The 23,546-nt window shown below is 41.9% G+C and overlaps 1 protein-coding gene across 1 annotated transcript in view; it reads right to left on the bottom strand.

Annotated features, from left to right (window-relative positions):
• Positions 1-23,373, bottom strand: part of TBPL2 (TATA-box binding protein like 2) — a 28,096-nt gene extending 4,723 nt beyond the window's left edge. The window contains exons 1-6 of the mRNA XM_019646097.1: positions 23,261-23,373; positions 11,923-11,992; positions 9,480-9,937; positions 8,767-8,854; positions 6,427-6,518; positions 2,727-2,894 (exon numbers count right to left, since the gene is read on the bottom strand). Of these exons, the coding sequence (XP_019501642.1) occupies positions 2,727-2,894; positions 6,427-6,518; positions 8,767-8,854; positions 9,480-9,937; positions 11,923-11,992; positions 23,261-23,373 (989 nt within the window). The remainder of the gene's footprint in view (positions 1-2,726; positions 2,895-6,426; positions 6,519-8,766; positions 8,855-9,479; positions 9,938-11,922; positions 11,993-23,260) is intronic.
• Positions 23,374-23,546: the final 173 nt, after the last annotated feature.

The following is a 23,546-nucleotide window of genomic DNA, read 5'->3' as shown; positions in this document are numbered from 1 at the left end:
TTCTACCCACCAACCACTTCCCACACTGGGGAGACAATGAGACTAGCTGGAGCCTTGGAAAACCCATTGGGAACTACAAGGTTTGAGCCAAGAAAGTGAAGGCTGGGGGACAGAAGGAATGTTTCCATTTGATTTTCCAGCTGAATCTTAGGACGCTAAGAGGGAAAAGAAAACAAAAGGATGTGAATGATGGTGAACTGCATTTGGCTTTCAGAACCATGGTTTTAAGGTGCCAGCATAGTAACATACCAATTAAAGTTTTATTTCATTTATTCTCTGCTTCATTTCAAAAGAAGGCTGAGGCAGAAAAAAGAAAAAGAGGTTTTGGTTAGGGATGCAGAACACTTCATGAGGGTCGAGTATAACAAACACATGCCAATCTCTTGGCCAACCCCAATTCGACTCACTGTTCAAATGTCAGCTTAAAGGTCACTTTCCTCAAGAAGTCTTCCTTGACCTCCACATGTCACCAATTACCAGAGTTCTCCAAGGGGTGGTCGCCTTTTTAGTTACTGTATATCATTGTCTTTAGTTGTGTGTCTTCCCTTTCAGAGAGTGAACTCCATGAAGGCAAGGGACCACTGATTGTCACTGTCACCGTAGCATCTGCTACACAGCAGCAACCTAGATTTTACTCATTTAAGAAATATTTATTATCAGGATATCTTTGACTTTAAAATTGTAGGGAAGGGAGAAAAATACTCAGGGGAAACTGAAAACAATTATAACATAGGAAGATTGATGGAAAAGGTGCCCAGTAACAAGGAGATATTTGTATTATCAGACGCTGGTAAATACAAATTTGTAGAACCTGGGAAATCAAATGAACTTGAAGTTTTAACATAAGGCCAACTTGATCTGATAATTAAAACTGATGTGTGCCATGGTTCCCCACAGGGCTATAGGCAACTAAAGAGAGGCCTCATTTTAAAGATAATACCTGCTGACAAAAGAGGAGTTTTAATACCCCAATGTCACAAATACACACACGGGAGTTATGATCCATAACCTAGGATGGAGGCTGGGTGGAGAGCATTTGGGGAAGGCAAGAATGTGACTGAAATGGGAAAGCTGTGGGAATACAAACAAGCTTCCTTGCCAAGTTAAAATAAAAAGGTGGATGAGATAATAAAACTGGCTGAGAAGACAGAATGGTGATGGGCCCACTCCAAATGGCTAAAAGCAGTGCATCTGATGAATTCTCTTCTTGCCCTACTGGCAATTTTATCTTTCAGACGGTAGAAGTAGTGGCAAGGGTCATTCTAGATTTAAAATCTGACCTGCAGTATTGGTGAAAAATGAAATGAAACTTGGCTGGAATTGCACACATCATTTTAGAGCCCTAAGTGGCCAGAAAGGGGAATGCTAAGTCCAATATAGACAAGGACCTTAGAGTTCAGGCAGAGATCTTTCATATGTTCAGGAAAAGTTGGTTCAGAGGAAGATAGGCTGGAGGCCCGTGGTTGAGAATCTGGATGATAAGATGGCTCATGGGTTGAAGCGACTTTTAACAATGAAGGTTTTACTATGAATCTACAAATTATCCTAAGATTGAAGAAAGAAAAGGATACCTACAGAGGCAATATGTCTTGCACGGGGGGCTTCCAGGGAACTCAGTGGGTAGCTAATGAGCACTCAAAAAGCATATGTTGAAAAACATTGATGCAGAAGAAAAAAGAAAATACAATCAAGGCAAAGCTAAACATTACCTGAAGAATATGATAAAAGCTAAATCTCAGAATGAACTAAACTTTTGAAAAAGTTAGGAATAAACAATTAACTTCTGTTCAGATCATGTCTCAAAGGAAAGCTAACAAATGCTGGAGAAAGCATAGCTAGATGATCCCTCTCTACTCTATCAAACAGAATGATGGCTTGAAGGCAAAGAGAAGGAAAAGCATTGCAGTGAAAGAATTTAAGTTCAAGCTAGATCAAGAGAATTCAAGAGCATCTGTGATGCTAAGCCAGTTGAAGTGCCTTGGCTCAAAAGTATGTCCCGAGGGGTGGTTGGAGTTGGTGTTGCTCAGTCAACCTCCATCACTGTTCTCTAGGGCCTGAGATGGACCAACGCAGCTGAGGGAGGAGGAGCAGCATTTGCTGTTGAGATGGGAAGTTACATTTGAAGAAGCTAGGCAGGCTGGACAGACTTCCTTAGGAATATGAGGACACTAAAGAAGAAATGGTGGTGGGGGTTACAGCTACACACACCAAAAAAACCCTCACACAACAGGACAAAAGCTAGATAGGTTTGCCTTCATAGCATGTGCTGTGCCCATACTTTTTCCATGTTCTCCCCAACCTTTTCTCCCCTACCAGCTGTCAGTCCTCTCTGACTTGCTTACTCCATCTCACACACTTTCTCTTCCCTCCACTGCCATCACCCCCAAGCCAGGTGTGCTGTTTTAGAATCTATACATCAGTGGGTCTCCATGTGTGGGCCACTGGCCAGCAGCACTGGCATCACCTGGGAGCCTGTTAGACCTGCAAATTCAAGCAAAATCTCTGGTGCTGCAGCCCGAACAGGAATATTTTAATAAGATGTCCAGGTGATTACTATTCAATATCACTTTGAAAACCACTATTTCAAAAAATTGGACATAAATGGTAACCAATGAGGACTTAGGCATAGCATCTTTACCAAAAAATTACACTTCCTCTAAAAGACAGCCCATAATACAACTTTAACCACTTGGTAAACCCAAAGTTGGGTTATATAACAGTCATACCTACTGAACTGCTGATGGGTTAGCACCAAACCTTCCAGCCTGATGGGAAATCTCACATCACAGCTTCCAACCATGTTCTGAATTTTAAAATCGAGGAATCTGGCAGGGAACCCGAGCTTCTGCACCACACGAGCATACTTTCTCGCGGCAAGTCGAGACTGCTCTTCACTGGGGAGGGGCAAACGTGTTTAAAGATGTCTCATCACCATGGCCTCCATGTACCTTAGGCCGTATGCACATGTCTCTCACTGTTTTCTACCATTTGTACCATGTTTATCCTTCAATGTATACTATGAACCCATAGACTTGGAGGATGAGGACCTAGTTCCCCTATTTTTGGTGCTAGCACCTAGAAGGTATGGTACAAAGTACAGTTGTTGAGCTGAATCATAAACAGATTTTTGTCTTAATTTGCCATCTATCACCTATAAGGTATCTTTTTCTTTTACTTGTTTTAACCGCTATTAGAGAAAATTAACTATTCCACTTGTTCTCAAAGTGTGTCCTTAAACCAGCAGCAGCAGCACCACCACCACTTGAGAACTTGTTAGAAATGCAGAGTCCAAGGTCCTACCTCAGATGTGCAGACACTCTGGGGGTGGGGCCCAGCAATCTGTATTTTAACAAGCCCTCCAGGGATTGTGATGCTCACAAAAGCTTTAGAATCATCCATCTGGTCTAACAGTGTGTACCATTTAGATGGAAACAACAGCAACAAAAATAAGGATGCATGCATACAAAAAAAAAATCAACATGAGGAAATAAGATATGTGCCAACTGAGTGACAGACAAGATGTCAAGACAAGATGTCAAGACAAAAATTTTTTAAAAATTATTTTTTAAAAAAACCACATGAAAATAGAGGCAGGGTAGGATAGGGTGGGTGGGTGGCAGGTAACGGGGAGAAGGGGAGGAGATAAAACAAACAAAAAACATGAAAATACCTCAAAACCTGCCCAATTCTGCTCAGTCTTTCTCATACAACTGTCACTCAACTCATACCCAGTATGAGAAAGAAATAAATTCATCCGATATTGTGGTTCTCTTCTAAGCGTTTGTCCTACTCCAACCCTATGTGAAATCTTGAGATTTGAGGCTTTATTTTTCATTAGATACTTTTCAATGGTCATTGCCAAAACAAAATAATAAACAGCAGCAGTTGCCAGACAGGAGCAACACCTGGTGGGTGAATCATAGGAACTCTACCCTTTCTTATGGGTTGATTCCAAATTTAAGCTGAAAATCAGAAGCACCTGAAAGAAAACCCAGATGGAACCTGTTGTTTGCTGGACCAATGAAGTGTTCCATTCTCTTTCCTGTCTGGATCCTTCACAACACTGCCCCCTCTTAATTGTATTGATTACTTCACATTTGCACCTCACTTGATGTGGATTCTCCTCACTCACTTCTAACTCCTGAAATGTCCCTAGCAAAGCCATGTCCCCAAGTTAGCAGTGAAATAAATTGTTTGCATTTTGAAAAACTACATTTTGCCTAATTCACCCATTTCATTTCCCATGTGTTTATAAGGTCAAATTTCAAGAGTTTGCATAGCCCTGTAGTTTCTTGGGATGTTAGCTGTGAATATCACACAGAAATTTCCATTCAAACAACTAGTTAAAGCCTACATACATGTTCTTATACGAACATTAGAAAGTAGATTGAGAACCTTGAAATGTCAACAGCAGTAGTGAAAATTTGATAAACTTGACCACTGATAAATTTGACCCTTCTGTACTTTTCCTATGCAAACACAGATAGCCCTCGCTATGCAAACTCTGGTTATAACAACTGAAGAGAATAGGTTTGGATAAATTTGTGGAGATAATTCTGAAATCTCTTATACTAACCAAACGTTCACAACTCTCTATCCAAAACTCAAGAACCAGACAGATTTGGGTAACGGTATCTCTTATTATCTGAACTCACTATCCAAGCTTTCACTATCAGATGTTAGAAACCAGATAAACTCAGATAGGGAAAGATACTCATGAACTTGTGTGTAATATGAGCATATTTTAAAGTGAAATTTGGATAACAAACCTATTTAGTTGCCTGTTCTCCCTCACCCAACTTGACACGATGTGACCATCCTTCTAAATCAATATACGTGCATTTTAATGGCTAAATATAATTTTATTTTATGATCAAATCAAAACTCCATTTCTAGATATTTGTTTCTCCCATTTTAAACAATGCTGAAATGAACATCCTTGCAGACATCTTGCAGAGTTGTCCAATAATGACATAATGATGGAGATTTCTAGGTCAAAAGATACACATGTGGATCAACAGAAGATAAAGCCCATAAAATTACTCAGACACGTGTAAAAAACTTAACTTGGAAAAACTGGAATTGCGGGGAGGGCAGCGGAATAGAGGAGGAAAGAATTCTTCAATAAATGTTTCAGGGCACTGACTGGCCATTCGGAAAAAATTAGTTTACATTGAAATAAAATTCTAAGACCTGTTCTGCCCAGTATGGTAGCCACTGACCACCGGTGGCTATTTAAATTTAAATTAATTAAAATTAAATAAAATTTTCAGTTCCTCCATTGTGTCAGCTATATTTTAAGGGCCCAATAGCCACATGTGAGACTAAGGGCTACCACATTGGACAGGACAGACATGGGACATTTATTGTATATCATCTAGAGAAAGCTCTAGAGGAATCAAAACATCAACTTCCCTTCTTCAATACAAGGCAGGACCTGAAAAAGGCCAGAAAAAAATATGGAAGTCCATATTTATATAATGTGCATGGGTAATGCCTTCCTAAGCATGAAACCCAACAGTGAAACCGTAAAGAAAAAAACTGAATAGATTCACTATTGACACAAAAAATTAAATTGGGTAAAAAAAGCCAAAAACCACATTATAAAATACCATTAACATTAATCTGGGAAAAAATATTTACAATACAAAATGGTGAAAATACTTAAATACTAAAAGACAAATGACAGAATATTGGGCAAAAATCACAATAGGCAGTTTACATGTTTATGAAAATTAGCCTCACTAGTAAATCAAAGAAATGTAATTAAAACAAAATTTTTTGCCAATCAATTTGGAAAATATAAAAAATATTAACACCCAGTGTTCACTGGAGAAAGTGGTGACTCAGTACATCTCTAGAAGGAGGGGAAATTGGCACAGCCTTTCAGATGGACAATTTGCTACTCATTTGTAACACTCAGGGAAGAGCAGCTCCCCTACTACAGTTTCAGGGTGAAAGGACCCACAGCAGCACAGCAAAGGGCTTTCTCTGCATGAGATCCAGGAAAGATGAACCTTTCAAGGGATGCCTCCTGAGCTCAAGCAAATGGTCAAGAAATGTCTAATTTCCCTCCTTTCAAGAGTTCTATCCATTTAGCGGCAATGAAGAAAGTACACAGGAACTACTTCCCCAGGTGTGTATAGCAGGCTTTATCACTACTGTGGCTTATTTTCTTTTTAATACACTTAAGAACAAGTTATAAGACCTTAATGAACTGTAAAGTGGGATATAAATCAGTATCATTAGGCTGAATGTTTTTAATCCAAAATGTGGCATTTCGTGAATTTAACTCTGCAGCAAAGAAAAGTGTTTTGCATCTACTAAGTGTTTTAGAACATTAAAGCTCTCCTTCCTTGTTCTGCATACTGAATTCTCCATCTGGGTGGGAGTGGAGACAGGGGCAGGGGTTGTCCTTGCTCATACCTTTTGGCTCCTGTGCAGACCATTTTCCCAGAGCTAAATATCAGGGCTGTTGTCCTGGGCTCTCGGATCCTCATGATGACAGCAGCAAACCTCTATACACAGAAGACAAAGGGACAATTAGCTTCTGCTAGAGTTAACACTATGCCAGTTGAAAAGCTGAGCTGGACATGAAAGTCTTGAATAAACTGAGATTAGATGGGAAAACTAAAAAATGTCTGGGTCTATTCTCCCCACATGAAAATTAACTAACAAAAAGAGTCATGATTCTAAAATGTGCTTAGAAAAAACAGCCAAGAATAACAACAGTAAAGCTAGAATTTGAGTGTTTGTTAGGTTTCATGCCCTATTCTAAGAGCTTTACAGGTTTTATTCCATCTGTTTTCATAACAGGACTCAGGTGCATCCGTTATTATACCCATTTAGTACACAGGGAAACTAAGTGGTTACTTAACTTTCAACATTACAGGCAATGGGAAAGTTGAGATTTAAAAACCACTACTAATCTGAATGTGCTTTTACTTTGAAATACTTCCTTTTTCTTTCAAAGAATCTTTGAGGGGAAAAAACGTTATAGGCTTGTAAAGACTCTAGAATGTACTAAAAGCAGCCAAAATATAGAATAGAATATATATTGACAGGCATGCTGAAGATGAATGACAAAAAGTTGATCTGTCGACTGGCATGCTGAAGATGAATGACAAAAAGTTGATCTGTCAAGTTCTTGCCGACCACAGTAGTTCTCAAAGTGTGGGCCACGTAGCACAGGCAAGCCTTTCTGTGATGCTGATGAAGGGCTGAGAACCACCAGCCTGCCACATGATCTGTCACTCAATGACCTGCTGTTCCTACTGGTCCTACACAGACACTCCCTCTCCCTTCTCTCCTCTACCCCTTCCCACCCCCAATTAAGCTGGGAAGGAAACTGGTGTGGGCACTATGGAAGACGACAAGTTCCATGTGTTGGTGCTGCTCCACAGGAGCAAGAACTGACAATTTCAGATTTGAAGTGCTGGCAGATAGTAAAAGAACCCTGAGTTAGAACTACACAGAGTTGATCAAATCCTAGTAATGATTTCCAGTGTTTACTAGAAAGATAGCACTCTCACCCGGTATTCATTTTGTTAAATTCGTATAGTAGCTTAAGTGCCAAAACACAAATTGTTTGGCTGCCAAGTCCAAGTTTGGACAAGTCCTGTGCACTGAAATAAAGTGAAGGGAATGCTGAGGATGGTGGAGAAAAAAAATATGCTTAAAAGGCTGATTGCTCAATAGTGTGGTCAATCATTGCTGCAGCCATAAGAATCTCGTTGTGTTTCCATCCTCATCGTAGCCAGCTACATGAAATAGAAAGAGGAAAGCTATCCTGCATTTGGGTAACATTCAGGTAACACCTGAATTTCGATGTCAGCAACATTACCAAACAGCAAAAAACAAATAATCCATAAATAGTTGATACTGGCAAGGTCCTCAGGATACCTACTAATATGGTCTTTTAAAAATCTAACTCTATAAATCCTCCACCTTCCAAGACAATGAACTTTTCCCCAGAAGGAACCAGGTCTTATTCATTTTTGTTCTCCTAGCCATGTACAGAGCCTGCCAAATTGTTAAATGTTGGTCGAATTAACAAATCTGCTTCCAAGGTAAACAGGCCACTGAAAATGGGGTGCCTGGCTTTGGCAGGACACAAGAAAGATTAGATTTTATTAAACTTTGAGGGGGAAAAAATCCTGAATCTTACATTAGTAAGTAGAAGTTTGAACTTTACACTTTCAACAATTTAGCTTTCTCAAAGGAGAGAAATTGTAACTGGAAAAATACACAAGTGCTGGCTAGGTGGGACAACATTTAGAAAAAATTATTTTCAGAAATAGCATGGCATTTTAGAAGGTTAGCATCCCCATAGTCAGGCTGAAAACAATCATACGGAAAAATTTTTTTTAAATGAATGAAAGGGATAGATTTTAACTTTTAGCAACTGCTCAATCACTGCTTCATTCAGCACAGAGAATTTTTTTAGAATTTCAAAACAGAATGAGGCAGTTAGCCTTTTGAGTTGTTAAAAGCTTTTCACTCACAGCTTTTCTTTAAAATATAAAAACAAAGGAATGCATCAATATCATAATGATATGCAGGAAAGTAAATAGAAATAGAAGCTAATTGAAAGAAATACTGAGAAATTTTTTTTTTTTTTTAGCTGAGCCATCCTGCCACCTGTCGATTCAGCAGCTCAGCTCGGGCTGTGAATCGAACCAACAACCCTGTTGCTCAGAGCACTCTTGAGTGAGCTCTTAACCAACTGAGCCAATTGGCTGGCCCCAAAATACTGAGAAATCTTACCTTTGGGTTATATTCTGCATTTTTGGCATGCAAAGCAATTTTCTTTAGATCCAATTTACAGGCCAGATTTGCAGTGGAAACTATATTCCTAAAGAAATAAGTCAGCTTAGAAAATTCTATCAGCTATAAAAACAAAGAATTAACACACGAACTTCATCATTTCATAGGTTGTATATTAGTGACTTCCTAGGGCGAGGATTATTCTAAACGTGATATACACAGTAACATGGTCCCTAGTAAATGTAAAATGTAAAAATTCCAAAGTACTAAAATAGGTTTTCCTAAAATGTCATGACTAGCTCACTAAAATTAAGTTCTAAATCTTTTTAAAAACTGTGCTTCAAAGTAGAAAGCACAATTTCAAATCAATCTGCAAATCGAATTCAATTTTATATCTTTATATTCTTTGGGTTTATCCAAGCCCAACCACAATTGTAGCAACTCTAGTGATTTTGTATAAACAATATACTCTTTCAAGAATGTATATACTCTTAATCCCTATTTAAGAGATTGAGAATTAGTGCTTCACTTTACAGATAACCAAACTGTCTAAAGCCATAATCTATTAAGAACTGATAAAGAATGATGAAATTTGAAATTCTGTTCCCTATACTATTATCCTGAAATTAGCTGTCATCACATTCAGGAATATGAAGTGTGTACCCAGAAGCATCACCCATTAAAAACAAACAAAAAACAAAAAAACAACTTACTGGAGTTGAGGCACAATTCCAGAACATTCTGAAAGAAGGGTCATTGGTGTCATGGGAGTTATGGATGACAGAGACAAGGAATTTGGTTTCTCAGGAGAGGGTGGGACTGAGTTTGCATCACCAGGGAGCAGATGTGAATGGGAATTTGACGAACTGCTGCTGTTTAAGCCCAGGCCAACTACCTGTTGGCTGGATAATGGCAGCCTACTCTGCTGACTTTGAATTTTACAATTTTCTTCCATTTCATGCTTGCTTCTAATGACAGTCTGGTCTTTATTTTCTTGGGTAAGTTCATCTGATAAGAAGCTAAGATCCACAGATGAGAAATCGCCAGATGTTTCTCTGATTTCTTCAAGATGTGAATTAAACGAAGTCTCTGGGTTGCATGAATTAGATACGTACACATCCTCAGGTATAACTGGGCTGAGCAGGGGCAACCCAGGTGAGGTGAGGTCATCCTAGCCATTCCCAAAACAGAGAAACAAACACAACAGCATATCACACCAAAGGGATATTGCCATGGCCAGCAGGCAATGTGTTCAGGATGAGGGGCAGTTCAAGACAGCAGATATTCATGCCCTGCCTCACTCCACAAAGTATCACTGAAGTTCTATTGTAGTGTCACATGTTACAGCACACTTAATAGAAACAGGAAAGTATATCTGAACATGCAGCAAAAGCATTTTTCATAAAATGTTTGTCCCACATTAGTTAGCTCCCTACTAAGTTGCCACTCGAATTCCAGTTTTGTAATAGAGGCAATTGAGCAACCATGCTCTAACGGGTCAGTACTTTGAAGAGGCTAGCTTTACTGTACTCCTTAAATTGATTATAAACTTTAGTTGATTTTAAATTCTTTCTTAGAATTTTAAGTTAATATTTGAAATAGAACAATAAATGAAGGAAATTTAAGATACAGCTCGGGTGCTAATCAGGACTCCACTAAGGACCCATCATTATTCCTTCCAGTCAAAGGAGAGATAAGATGTTCTAGTTACCTGAATTGTCCAATAGGGGAAAAGTTACTGAAATTTAAATGTCAAGAATAGTTTAAATCAATGTATTGTATTTCCAGTCCAGGGAAGACTGCTCAAGTTCCATTATCAGCAACTGAGGGAATGAGGTGTGTATCTGAGGGAAACGGCTAACGTAAAATTCATGGGCTTTCTTATGGAAAAAATTGATTGCCTTGGTACATATTACCACCTGCCTTGCCCAAGTTGCAGGCTGAAATTCTAGATTTTGAGCACTGCTTGCAGGATAACCTCATCCCTTAGAAGATCTTACTTCTGACAACTGAATAGTCACAAATGCCTCTTCGTATCATTGTTATCTTCTCCGTGACAAAGCTACCTCAGCTAAGATAAAATGTCTGGCTTGACCGTATTGAATTGCTGTGGTACTACAAGTCCAGCAGATGGCAGGGGTGACTAATTGTTCAAAGGAAACACTTAGAGGAGAGCAGCCATTCTCTTGAAATAAGATTTTTTGACCTTACTTCATCTTGAAGTATGTAATTCCCCCGTCCCCCATAACCTCTATCCCCACCCCAAAGATTGGCCCTAATAAAAATGAGGTGGGGACAACAGCCCTGGTTCCTCTCCATTGTTTCCTCAGCCTCTCCTGTCCTAGCTGGAAAGGATCTCATCAGCCAGTTAATTTACACTGAAGCACCAATATCTGCAACATCAGTGTCTCTTCTCCTGTTTCCCAATTGTGGCATTTCAGCAGGAGACAAAGCTCTCACCCAAGGAAACTAAGCTTCAACAAGGAATTTAAGGCAATGGCACCAAGATATGGAAGAGGGACCTTTTATGGCAGTGGAACCCCGAACCTCCTTTCCAGTTTACCTATAGGAACACACTTCTGAGGACGTACTTACAGAGTATTCATTGCATCCTTGACCTCATCTGAAGCAACTTTTCGTTAAACGGTTTTTTGCAGAACATAACTCGTCTTTCCCAGAACCTTTCCTGCGTGGGCTCTCCTTTACTGTGTTAAACGCTACTGGATGTCACCATTTCTACCTCAGCTCTTCTTATCTATGTAACGCTCCCTAGCCGCTCCCCCTCCCCCCAGTCCTCTGCCAATAAGTTGCTCTCTTGCTTTTCTTTTTTGAAGACTCCTTCCTCTCTTTTCTACAGTACTTGACTCTAAAGGTGTTTAGAATCAAACAACCCAAAACTTAAGAATCACAAATGGAAAGAAGCCACAGGTGCCTCCAATTCACATTGTGGCTTCACACTAGGCTCGAGTTCTGGTGGGCAAGCTTGGGCAAATTATTTCACCTCTCCAATCTTCTAGTTTTCCTCTGAAAGATGGGGAGAAACAAGCCCACCGCTTAGGGTCGCCAGGAGTTTATGAGCTAAAGAAGGCCTAGCGCTCAGCAACGGAGCAGGGACGTAGGCCCTGACTCGGACATTGCAGCAGCTTTCAAGCTCACCTGGCCGGCGCACTGGTTTAGGTAGAGCTCCAGGTATGTCTCTTCCTCCTCCATGTGTGGAGGTCCCACTCTTGGGTGGGGTAGGAGCGGATGGGAGAAGCCTGGGCGGGTTGAGTTACTGCAGAGCCGACTAGAGCGCGGGCACACAAGCCACTTATCAGCCCCGCGGCCCACACGTGGTGAGGCGGGGCCTGGGGGCTGAGAAGTCGGGGCCTGGGTTTGGATGTGGCGGGACCTCAGTCTCCGCCCAGTTCATGCTCCTGCAGACGGCGCGAGTAAATTAATAAGCCATGGAGGGAGATGCAGAACTCGGCATCGGTCCCATAGGGGTCACTAGGAAGAGTAAGGCTAAGGCTGAGGCTGGGAGGACAGAGGCCCCTGGCCACCATGCAATCACCGCACTCCGCCCTCAGCTGAGAAGCAACTCAGGCTGCAAATCTGGAGATTTCCTTCACCTTTGCAAATGCGGCCCTTTCCTCCTGAAGGAGAGATCTCAGTGTTAGTAGCATATAAAGTGAATGGGTTGGAGAGTGAGAAAATGAAGGATTTTTCTTTTAAGGGATTTTCCCCCCTCAATTGAGCAGAGTGAGTAGAATTGGAGGCACTCGGTCAGATGTATTACTTTTATATTATGATTACTTCTCACCTTCAAATCCCAAGTGGTTTTTCTCCAATCACAGAGACTTTAGTCTAGCCCACATAGAAAAGATTGTATTGCTGCACAGTTAGGATGGAGGAGCTCAAGAAAACCAAATATTCACAGGAATTTCCTCTTTCTTGAAATCATTATTTTAATTTTCAGTGCCTCAGTTTTCATAAGAACTTAAACGTGCAGAATGGTTCTTTAAATATAATTGATTTTTTTTAATGTAAGATATTTCAAAATGTACATGGACACAAACATAAAATATACTTCTCGTACTAGACTACCTTGTCTGAGAGCAGGAATTCTAATTACTTATCTTTGCATCTCTGTAACAAGCTCATAGCTGATCAATAAGACTTTTTGTTTTTTAAGATTTTATTGGGGAATCGGGGGAAAGGGAACAGACAAGTTGCTGTCTTTTTGTTCTTCAGTCTAGTTGTGGAGGACGTTGCTTCACTGGCCCATGTTGGTATTATCATTGCACTTTTCCTGGCTGAGGCAGATGGGTCACCGGCCACCTGTCGGCCACTCACAGCAGCTCTTGGCAGTTCATACTGGAGGCCGGCCACTCACGGTAGCTTATGGCAGCCCATTACAGCAGGGGCTGCAGCCTACGTTGCCGCCAGGACTCATGGCAGCCCAGGTCCAGGTCCAGCTGTTGTTCACCATCTTAGCTGTAGAGGGCAGTGTCACTGGCCCACATATGTGGGATCCGAACTGGGGCCTGCTGCTCAGAGCTGGCGTCCCAAACCAGTTCTTAACCAACACGCCACTCGGCCGGCCCCGATCAATAAAACTTGATTGGTGAATGAACCTGTCCTTAGAATGGAGCATGGGAAACACGTGATAGAGACAGATCACTCTAAGAATCAGATCACAATAAAATCTTATCAAACTTCTAATCAAGAATGGGAAATATTTTGATAAAGCTGGAATTTTATATAGTGATATATAATTTAATGATTTGTGTTAAATGAGATAGCCTACAAAAATATCTAGCACAGTACCTCCTGGTGGCTCAAATATTAGCTCTTGGTTTTGTTATTAGACCAGTGGTTCTCAACCTGTGGGTCGCGCGACCCCTTTGGGGGTTGAACGACCCTTTCACAGGGGTCGCCTAAGACCATCGGAAAACAAAAAGATACTTACATTACAATCCATAACAGTAGCAAAATTACAGTTATAAAGTAGCAATGAAAATAATTTTATGGTTGGGGGTCACCACAACATGAGGAACTGTATTAAGTGGTCGCGGCATTAGGAAGGTTGAGAACCGCTGTACTGTTAGGGACAGAATTGTGTTGCCCTCCCTCCACCCAACTTATACTCTGAAGCACTAATCCAGTATGACAGGTGTCCTTATGAGAGAGAGAGAGATATATACCAGGGATGCGTATACACAGAGAAAAAGGCCATGTGAGGCCACAGTGTGAAGACAGCCACCTGCAAGCTGAGGAGAAATGCCTCAGGAGAAACCAAAACTGCTGACACCTTGATCTTGGACTTCAAGCCTCCAGAACTGTGAGAAAATAAATTCCTTTTGTTTAAGTCACTCAGTTTGTGGTATTTTGCTATGGCATTTCTAGCAAACTAATACAGACTAATAAAGTGTCTCATCAAATGTGGTAGGTAGAATTCTGAGATGGACCTCCAAATTCCTGCCCCCTGATGCATATAAACCTTCTCCCAGTTATTCAAACACTAATCTAGTTGTGGCTGTGAAGGAATTTTGCAGAAATTAAGGTCCCAAATCAGTCAATATTTTTGTTTTTTAAAGATTTTATTGGGGAATTTGGGAGAGGGAACAGCGTTGGGGAATCGGGGAAGGGAACAGACAAGTTGCTGTCCTTTTGTTCTTCAGTCTAGTTGTGGAGGACGTCACTTCACTGGCCCATGTTGGTATTATGATCATTGCGCTCTTCCAAGGTGAGGCATATCAGTCGCCACCCATTGGACAGCCATCCATGCTGGCTGCCAGCCGCTCATGCTGGCTGCCAGCCACTCAAGGTACCTTAAGGCAGCCCACTGCAGCTCCACTGCAGCCTACGCTATCTCCAGCGACTCTTGGCAGCCCAGCTCAAGGTCAAGCTGTTGTTCACCATCTTAGCTGTAGAGGGTGCAGCGTCACTGGCCCATGTGGGGTCCAAACTGGTGGCCCTGCTGCTCAGAGCTCATGCTCCCAAGCCAACTCTTAACCAATGAGCCACTCGGCCAGCCCCAGGTAAGTATTCTGTTATCCCCATTTTACAGCTGAGGATACTGAGGCACAGAATGGTTAAGTAGCTTGTCCCAGGTCACACAGCTCCTATTCAGAGTATCTGATTCTGGAGCCAAATGCTATGTATTGTCTCCCTTCGAAGTCTGCATATGCCGTTTTAAATTAGAAGTTTGTTTTCATTTTAACTGTGCATGTTAACCTGTTTTGATTCTGATTTTCTTTTTTTCTTTGGAATCTGTAATATTTTGTACTTGGCAAAAAACAAACGAAATCCCATCTTATACAAAAATTTTAATTCATTCTTTCTTTATTATTGTAAAGGTTAAATGAGTTGAATGGAAGTATATATAAACTTTTACCAAGTTACATACTCTGCACGTATAAAGTATTTAATGTCTTTAAAAGAGTAATGTCAGTGGTCATGAACACTCTTTAAGAGATGTCAACTCTGGAAAATAGGCCTTTACTCCTATTTTTTTTTAAATTTCTTTAAATCTTTTTAAGATTTTATTGGGGAATTAGGGGAGGGGACCAGTGTTGGGGAATTGGGGTTGGGGACCAGCCAAGTTGTTGTTCTTCAGTCTTTGTTGTGGAGGGTGTCAGTCACCACCTAGCTGCCCATAGGCAGCTCGTGGTCTCTAAGCTCAAGGTGCCGAGTTCAGTCTTAGTTGCGGGTGGGCGTAGCCACCATCCCATGCGGGAGTCAAACCGGCAGCCTTGTTGTTAAGAGCTCATGCTCTATTCACCGAGCCATGTGGGCAGCAGCTCAGCTCAAGGTGCCAAGTTCAGTCTTTGTTGTGGGTGGACGTAGACCACCATTGAACAAGCAATCTTGTTGTTACACCAGCTGAGCCATCCTGCCACTTGTTGGCAGCTCAGCAACAGCTCAGCTCAGGTGCAGCGTCACTGGCCCATGTGGGAATCGAACCGGCGGCCCTGTTGCTCAGAGCTTGCACTCTTAAGCCAATTTTTAACCAACTGAGCCACTCGGCTGGCCCCTTTACTCCTATTTTAAGAGGCCCTGTCTCTCATCATACAAAATATTAAAATGAACCCACATCCCACATTACATATAAATTACATTTAAGAGTTGAATTGCTTGTGACTAGTTGATATGTCGCATGTTGCAGACCTTTAATCAAATTTACTAATGTCAGTTTTGGAATTTAACAAATTTTTGGAGCCAGTAGATGTTTCTCAGCTTTTAAATAATTTCATTGGCCCTTGAAAAGCTCATAAGCCCTAGGTACTGGGCCTTAGCCTCTAAAATGCAATCAGGCCAATGTTAGAGCCCCAAATTCTCTGGCAAGGAAAGCTGACATAGAACTTCAGTGTTGAAAGAATGTCGGGAATTGTTTCACTAGGGGGCGCTGTCTCCCTTCCATGAAGGAAATGTCTTCTGGTTTAAGGAGCAAACAGCTTTTGGAGCCAGAGTACAAAGGGGTCCCTGCATCCCTTTGATATTAAAATAAAAAGTGGGCATTTCTCTGTGGCAGAAGATCAGGGGGTTCTTCCAAAAATACGTAGGATTAGTTACTGTACTAATCAATGCAAATATATTTGTACATATTTATACAAGGAGATTCAAATTATAGTGGCTGAACCAACTGACTGCTTGTAATCCACATTTCTATTACTTTAATTGGCATTACATGTGCAGGGCAATTTTGCTGCCTAGGAAAAAGCTGAAAAGCAAGAATTTGTGTAAATGTAATTAGGTTTCTTGAGGCTATGTTAGGAGAGAACATTTTTTAATCTGGTGACAATTTTTTGAAATGCAGCCTTCTCTTTCTCTTAGGAGCCACGGACATTCATCGTGATTAATCTCTCCATTGAGCTGTCAGTGTCCTGACAGGGATGTCACACACAAGATTATGGAGGTGGATTTGAGCATTGCTTGAAGGTCTTGTCTAGATCAAAATTTGATGAATTCTTGTCTTTTCAGTAATTATTTGAAATGAAAATACCCCATAACTCACCCTCCCCGTTTTTAGCGGCTATGGAGCACAAACGTCAGCATCTGGGAAGAAGCCTGTGTAATGGCTTCATCAAGGAGGCACAGAAGCACTGTGGAAAAGAACCTTTTTAGTCGCCGTAGCCCTGGCTTGCCAGTCTCAGTCCGCTGAAAATCTTGAATGGTGATGTCATTACACTGCCTCTCCCATAATGCTACCACTTTTCTTCTCAGGTGGTACTGTACACTGGATGCAAATAAGACTTGCTGTATTTTAATTTTCCCAGGAAAAGGGCTCAATTTCATGTAAAATTAAAGATGAGTGAAAATTTCACAGTTCTTTTTTCTCTTTATAACTTACCCCTATTATTTTCTTTCTGTATGGATATCTACCATTAGAGAGTTTCTACAACTCTCTACATTATTCTTAAAAGCATATTATAAATAGGAAGTATTATTTATGAGCACAGTTTTGGCAGTTGTTACATGGAAACAGAACCGAATCAATCAGCACTGATTCTGGGCAGGAGAGAGCTGCTTTGACACTTCCCAAAGTGAACACACCCAGGAAGTCTGATCTCAGTGACAGCTACCTGCTCCCCACCACACACAGCAGGTTAGGTTTTGCAATATTTGCTTGGGAAAGTACATATAAGGATTTCATCTTCTGTCTTCTCACTGAACTCCACTTTGTACACACCTTGCTAAAATATGAATCTTTGTACATGCCTGCACCTGTACGCTGTATAATTAGAGTCAAATTGGGAATGACTCTCCAACATCTTCCCTCCCCAAGAATTAACATTTAAAAATTTAATTCTGATAGACATTCTCTGGAAACTCAAAACATGTTTACATTTATTATGCAAAACCAACGAAACTTGCAGCTGTTTACCCATCTGTGAAGGGTCTGCCTCAAAATTTCTAACCTGGAAAATGTAAGAAGAGGACAATTAGTTTCCTTCACTACTTCGATAGGAAGTGTACCTCAGTTTTGCAGTTGTGGAGAGAGACCTGCCTTTCCCACGGTGGGGATGCATACAGGAGGCCGGGGAGTACAGTGGTTAAGGGCCTGAGCGTGGGAGTTAGAGCTTAGCTTGAATAGTTGCTTAATTGCGCAAAAAGGATTGTGATTTTAGGCAAGTTATATCGTATCAGTAAGCCTTAACTTTCTCCCTTGTGAAATGGAGCTAATCATAGGTCTGTTCTAGAGCTGTGGTTAAGGATCACACGAGATAATCCATAGAGCACTTAGTACAGGGCCTGGCACAGAACGAGTGGCCAGTCAGTGGTGGCGGGCTTGCTAGGAACATTATATGCAGCCAGGTGGGAATGAATACCAGCCCTCACTTCTATTAATAATAGTGAAATCTTTTAGAAAAGTTTAGAGTATCCTAAAACAAAAGACAGAGCCATCCATCAAGAGCCTTGGCCCTTCAGAAGGCAACTTTACAAAATAGCCCATGGGATTATATAGAGGGAGATTATGGTGTGTATAGAGAAGAACCAGCAATACCACTGAAGGCTTCCACAACTCCTGAGAGGCCCTTGATGGAGCAACTTTTGGGAGGAGGCCAAGGTGAGTCAGCACACCTACCCAATTCCTGAGAGAAGTCTTCCTAGGGCCACTGAGTCACTCTTCCTTTAAACCAAGAGTCAGCCCTCTCCCCCACCCCTTCTTTCCTTTCTATTTCAGAGTCAAGTCAGTGCTAAGAGGTACAATGGGAATAATAAGATATAATTACCATGATGACAAATCTACAAAAGATGTTCTTTATGAAAATGAGTTCTCCTTTGGATGTGCTATACTTACTCAGAAGGGCCACTGAGTGGCAAATCTCCAGGTTGTGATTCTTGTAAATCAAAGGAATTAACTGTTGGCAGAAATATCTTGGGAGTGACTAAGAAGAGACTTGCCACCTTTGGAGAAGACCTGAGCACTTCACTGCGATGGAGAGTTGGATAGAGGGCTCACCCTCTTCATGACACTTCCCAACATGCCTCTGTGTTGACTATTTTACTTCAAAACAACTTATGTGTCATTTTCCCCCTCACGTGGCCACTCATCATCCATGACTCTGCAAGATACTCCTTAGATACCACAGAGGATTCAGAGATGCCTGTCATTAAGGAACTTAAATATAGCAGGGAAGACAGTAACAATGATAATAATGATAACAATAGCACTTACCGATGACTTACTATGTCCCTGGCTCTTTTTAAGTCCCTTAAAAGTGCTTTTTATCAAAAACAATGTAATTATCATCTTAGCTTCAAAGATGCAATTATCATCTTAGCTTCAAAGATAAGGAAACTGAGGCCTGTGAAAGTTAGGTAACTCGCTCGAAGTTAAGTCCTGCATTCAGACACACAATAACACCAAGTGGCATTCAGTTAAATGTCTTGGCAGCTTATAGGTAGGAAAGATTACTTCCTGTGGATAGGCATCAGGGCATACTTCTCAGAGGAGGCAGCAGTACAGAAAAGTCTTTAAGAATGTAGGGGGTTGAATTGTGTCCCCTCCAAAAGACACATCTATCCAGAACCTGTGAATATAACCTTATATGGAAAAAGGGTCTTTGCAGATCTCATTAAGTTAAGGCTCTGGAGATGAGCTCATCCTAGATTTAGGGTGGACCCTAAATCCAATGAGAGAGGTCCTTGTAAGAAAAAGGCAGAGGGAGATTTGAGACATAGACACATAGAGAGAAGAAGGCCATATGAAGACACAGGCAGACATTGGCAGACCGAAACCATGGAATGCCAAGGATTATTTGCAGGCATCAGAAACAAGGAGAGAGGTGTGGAACAAATTCTCCCTCCCAGCCTCCTGAAAGAAGCAACTTTGGTAATAACTTGATTTTGGACTCGTGGGTTCCAGGACTGTGAGAGAATAAGTCTCTCTTGTTCTAAGTCATCCAAGCTGTTGTAATTTGTTATGGCAGCCCTGGGGAACATGCACAAAGGGTATGTGAGAATTGCTTGAAAACAACAGCTCAAGCAAAGACACTGAAATGGAAAAATTCAGAGGCCTGAGGGTGTCTATTTTGGTGCGGCTAAAGCATAAGAATCCTGAAAGGGAATAAGCTGTTTAAGATGGGGATCATATAGGGAGGGCTTTGAATGTCGGGTTAGGAAATCTATATTTTATGTGATGAGCCATGAGGAACTTGATGAGAATTGTATACCGTATTTGCCGGCGTATAAGACGACTGGGCGTATAAGACGACCCCCTAACATCTCCACTCAAAATACAGAGTTTGTTATATGGTCGGCTGTGTGCGATTTTGCGAGTGTGGTAAAATCGCATAACAGCAAAATCGCATAACAGCCAAGCATACACCCAGCAGCGCTGCTGATGCCTGAACGGTATGTGGAATGAAGTGGGCGGGCATCGGGAGGCCACTATGGCACGGGGCAAGCACTATGGGCAGTCTATCTGAAGTGTACCTGGCGTATAAGACGACCCCCCACTTGGAGGCATATTTTTCAGGGCCAAAAAATCGTCTTATACGCCGGCAAATACGGTATTTAGAAAAGTAAGTGACCCTGAGCTGGCAGGAGGTAATATGGGCCTGAGTAGGGCAAGGACAGTGAGAAGGAAGAGAAGGAACAGATGGAAAGCATCTTCTAGGAACCTGAGACTTGGCAATCGATAGATTCTCAATCTGACTTGCTGAGCGGCTTGCTTCATATTTTACCTGGTATTGTTTGTGTCTTTGTCTTCTGGGCTGCGTAACACCCACACTTAAAATGAGCTACCTTAAGTCTTCTGGCTGCCTGTCAAGTTGAATTATTAACTTGTTCTAGCTTCCTGGCAGTCAAGTTTTGTTCTACGTTGAAGACGTTACTGATTTTAGGAGTATTTCTTTTTCCTTCCCTGCCCCTGTTCCTCCTGAATGAGGTAAGCCCTTGGAAATTGTTTCAGCACCCTCAGTCACCTCTTCTTGGCTCCTGTCCTACCTGAGCTGGGGACAGGAGGCAAGGTTTCAGGCTGCTGTGCTGGCCTCCCTCCAGCATCCTATTATAGATCCTATTTTAACATTTGATGCTAAGTATGATGTAGAGGTGGCATTGATCAAGCTGTGACATCTGGAACAGATGCAAATCTTACAGCCGTGTCAGACTGTGGGACCTTGCCAAAGCCCTGGAGGCCTTTAGTGTGGTCGGAGGCTGCAAGCCTCATTAGCATCACATTCCTTTGGTGAGTTTCTCAAAAATCACACCAACCCTCTGGATCTGGCTTTATAATATGAGACCACTGGGAGGAAAAGGAAAGGAGCCAGTGTTTACCCAGGGCTTAGTCAATGCCAGTTATGATGCCAGGCACTTTGCGTATGTTACCTCATTCCATTTTCATGGCAGAACTGTGAGGCAAGTGCCATTATCCTCATTTTACAGATGAGGAAATGGAAGCGCACAGCAGTTAAGTCATAAGGTGAGTGGTGCTGCCAGGATCCAACCTTGGGATTTTCCCAAATATCACACCACCTCCTACACAGGAGATTATTTTTTGTCAGTGCTACTAAGGTGGTAGAATTAAGGTTTTGGCATATATGCGGGATTTGCCTAGTGCATGCTGGTTTTTTACTTTGTGCCATGATTTTGTATGAACATTTTTCCTCTGGTCCCTCCTAGCCCAAGTACTGACGTAGAACTTCCTGGACGTCAGCTTCAAGAACGTTTGAGGACTTTCCAGGCTGATGAACTTGTGCCCTTTCCCAAAGGAACAAAAGTATGTTTTGGCATCAGGTTGAAGTTTGCAGTTTCTGGTTGCACCTCTGTGTTTGGTTGTATTGGAAAGAGTGAATACAGTGGTCCTCTTATGTAGCCTTGATCTCTACATTGGTTTGGAGATAGGAAATGGCTTTGACAGTATCACGTGTGGTACTGTCTGCAAAACTTGTGAGGGTAGAGCCTTTGTTCACACCCTCTAGTTTCCTACTCCAGGCCAATATCCTTAGGACCCCAAGCGCACTGCCCTATCAGCCTTTGTTCACGCTGCTTTTGCCCCACCTCCCTCCTGCTCAATTCCTGAACTTCCTTCTCCCTTCTTTCTACAGTTCCAATCCTGAACTTCCTTCATGGCTCAGACGGAGCTCCCTTCCTGCATTAACCCTCTCCTGATCAGCTTTCCTTTACTGAATTCCTGCAGCCCCTTGGGATATTGGTGCTTTTCCCCAACTTTCTTTCTGTTTCTGGGTCTGTGCATTATCTCTTTTATTGGTTGTAGCCTCTTAGGGTAAGGGCTATGGTCTTCCTTTTGGCCCATGGTGCCTGGCAGAGTACTGGGCATTCAACAAGGGTGTTAATTATTGACCGAGTCTATAAATTGCAGATATATTTCTAGAATCCAGATTACCTTGCCAAATCTGCCTTGCTTTCCCCACTGTGTTTAGAATAAAGTACAAATTCCGGAGCGTGGAATTAAAATTAAAAAAGCAAAAAAACAACAATAAAATATAAAACCTCTTCATTGTCAGCTTCCAAACTACACTTCCAGGATCTGAGAAAGCACTAAATTATCATTGCTCCTACAGTTCCCTCAGCTGGAAATATCATTTCTGGATTCTCTGTCCCTGGAAATCCTTCCTAACCTACAGATGCAGCCTTCTGTGTGCCACCTCCTTGATTTTTCAAGGAACAGCTAAGACAGTCTTTTCTTCTGAATAGCCATACCATGTCCCTTTAGCCCAATATGGCCTAAATGTAAAATGGTGTTTCATTTTACTTTTTCTTATGTTTCATTGTTTACACTCTCTTCTGGACTATACACTCCTTGAAGAGTAGAAGGCTGTTGATTCACTTTAGTATCCAGTTAATGCCTAACGTGGGATAGGCAGCCTTTCACAAACGCCAGCTATGCTTAGAGTAATTCCTATGTGATAGGGAATCGGCAGCAGCTCCAATGCTTTGCAGCAACAGCTTGCTTGCAGAGGAACTAAAAGGGGAGGGCTGGGAGGCAATGGATCTGCTCTTTCCTTCTTCCCACCATCTCCCTGGTGGCAGAGGCAGGGTTCTTAGGTCTCCATCTCTGAATGCTTAGCTGGCCTGCCTTAGCAACCTCTCTTTGCTGGCGAGGAAATGGAAGTCGTTCCTGACTCAAATGCACACATTGCCTCAGCAGACCAGGGCCCCTGCGTCTTATGAGCCAGCAGGCATTAAACCAAGCGCATCTCTCCCCTTACCTCTAAAGCCCACACAGCAGCAAACTCATTATCGCTGCACAAGGGATAATGAGCATTAGGCCAAGGACAGAGCAACCTGGACTCTTGCAGGGATGGTTCTTTTTCAGGGATGGTGCAGTGAGCCATTTGCCTTTAATCGCTCCTGACCTAACATACTATTCACTGACAGTGTGAACCAAACACCCACTTGACATCATTAGCCGTGTGGGCCAGATGTCAGCCACTAGATGTTTCTAACTTCCCCAGCTTGCTGAGCCCATCTGGTCCTTTATGATTTAGTAAAAATGTCTCAAATCCTTATCTCTTATAAGTAGGCCAGGTACTTTCCCTACAGCTCTGAGAATTCTTGCTGGCGGGGCATACAGAAGGAGGCTGCGTTCCCTCCGCCATTTGTCTCTGCTTCCACTGTTCTCTTGGTCTCCACTCTGGGCTCTGCCGCCCGCATGCCCTGTTCCTTTTGCATAAAGTATCTACTTGCTGGATTTATTACAAACCCCTAGTCCTGGAGTGCCACTATTCAAGGCTGTGTATGCTGCAGGCTTTCCTAAAGATTTGGGCAATGGGGTGTGTGTGTGTGTGTGTGTGTGTGTGTGTGTGTGTGTGTGTGTGTGTGTGTGT

Source organism: Hipposideros armiger, unplaced genomic scaffold, assembly GCF_001890085.2.
Source record: "Hipposideros armiger isolate ML-2016 unplaced genomic scaffold, ASM189008v1 scaffold_5, whole genome shotgun sequence".
Classification (NCBI taxonomy): domain Eukaryota; kingdom Metazoa; phylum Chordata; class Mammalia; order Chiroptera; family Hipposideridae; genus Hipposideros; species Hipposideros armiger.
Note: the sequence above shows the minus strand (reverse complement) of the source record. Positions and strands in the feature narration are given on the sequence as shown.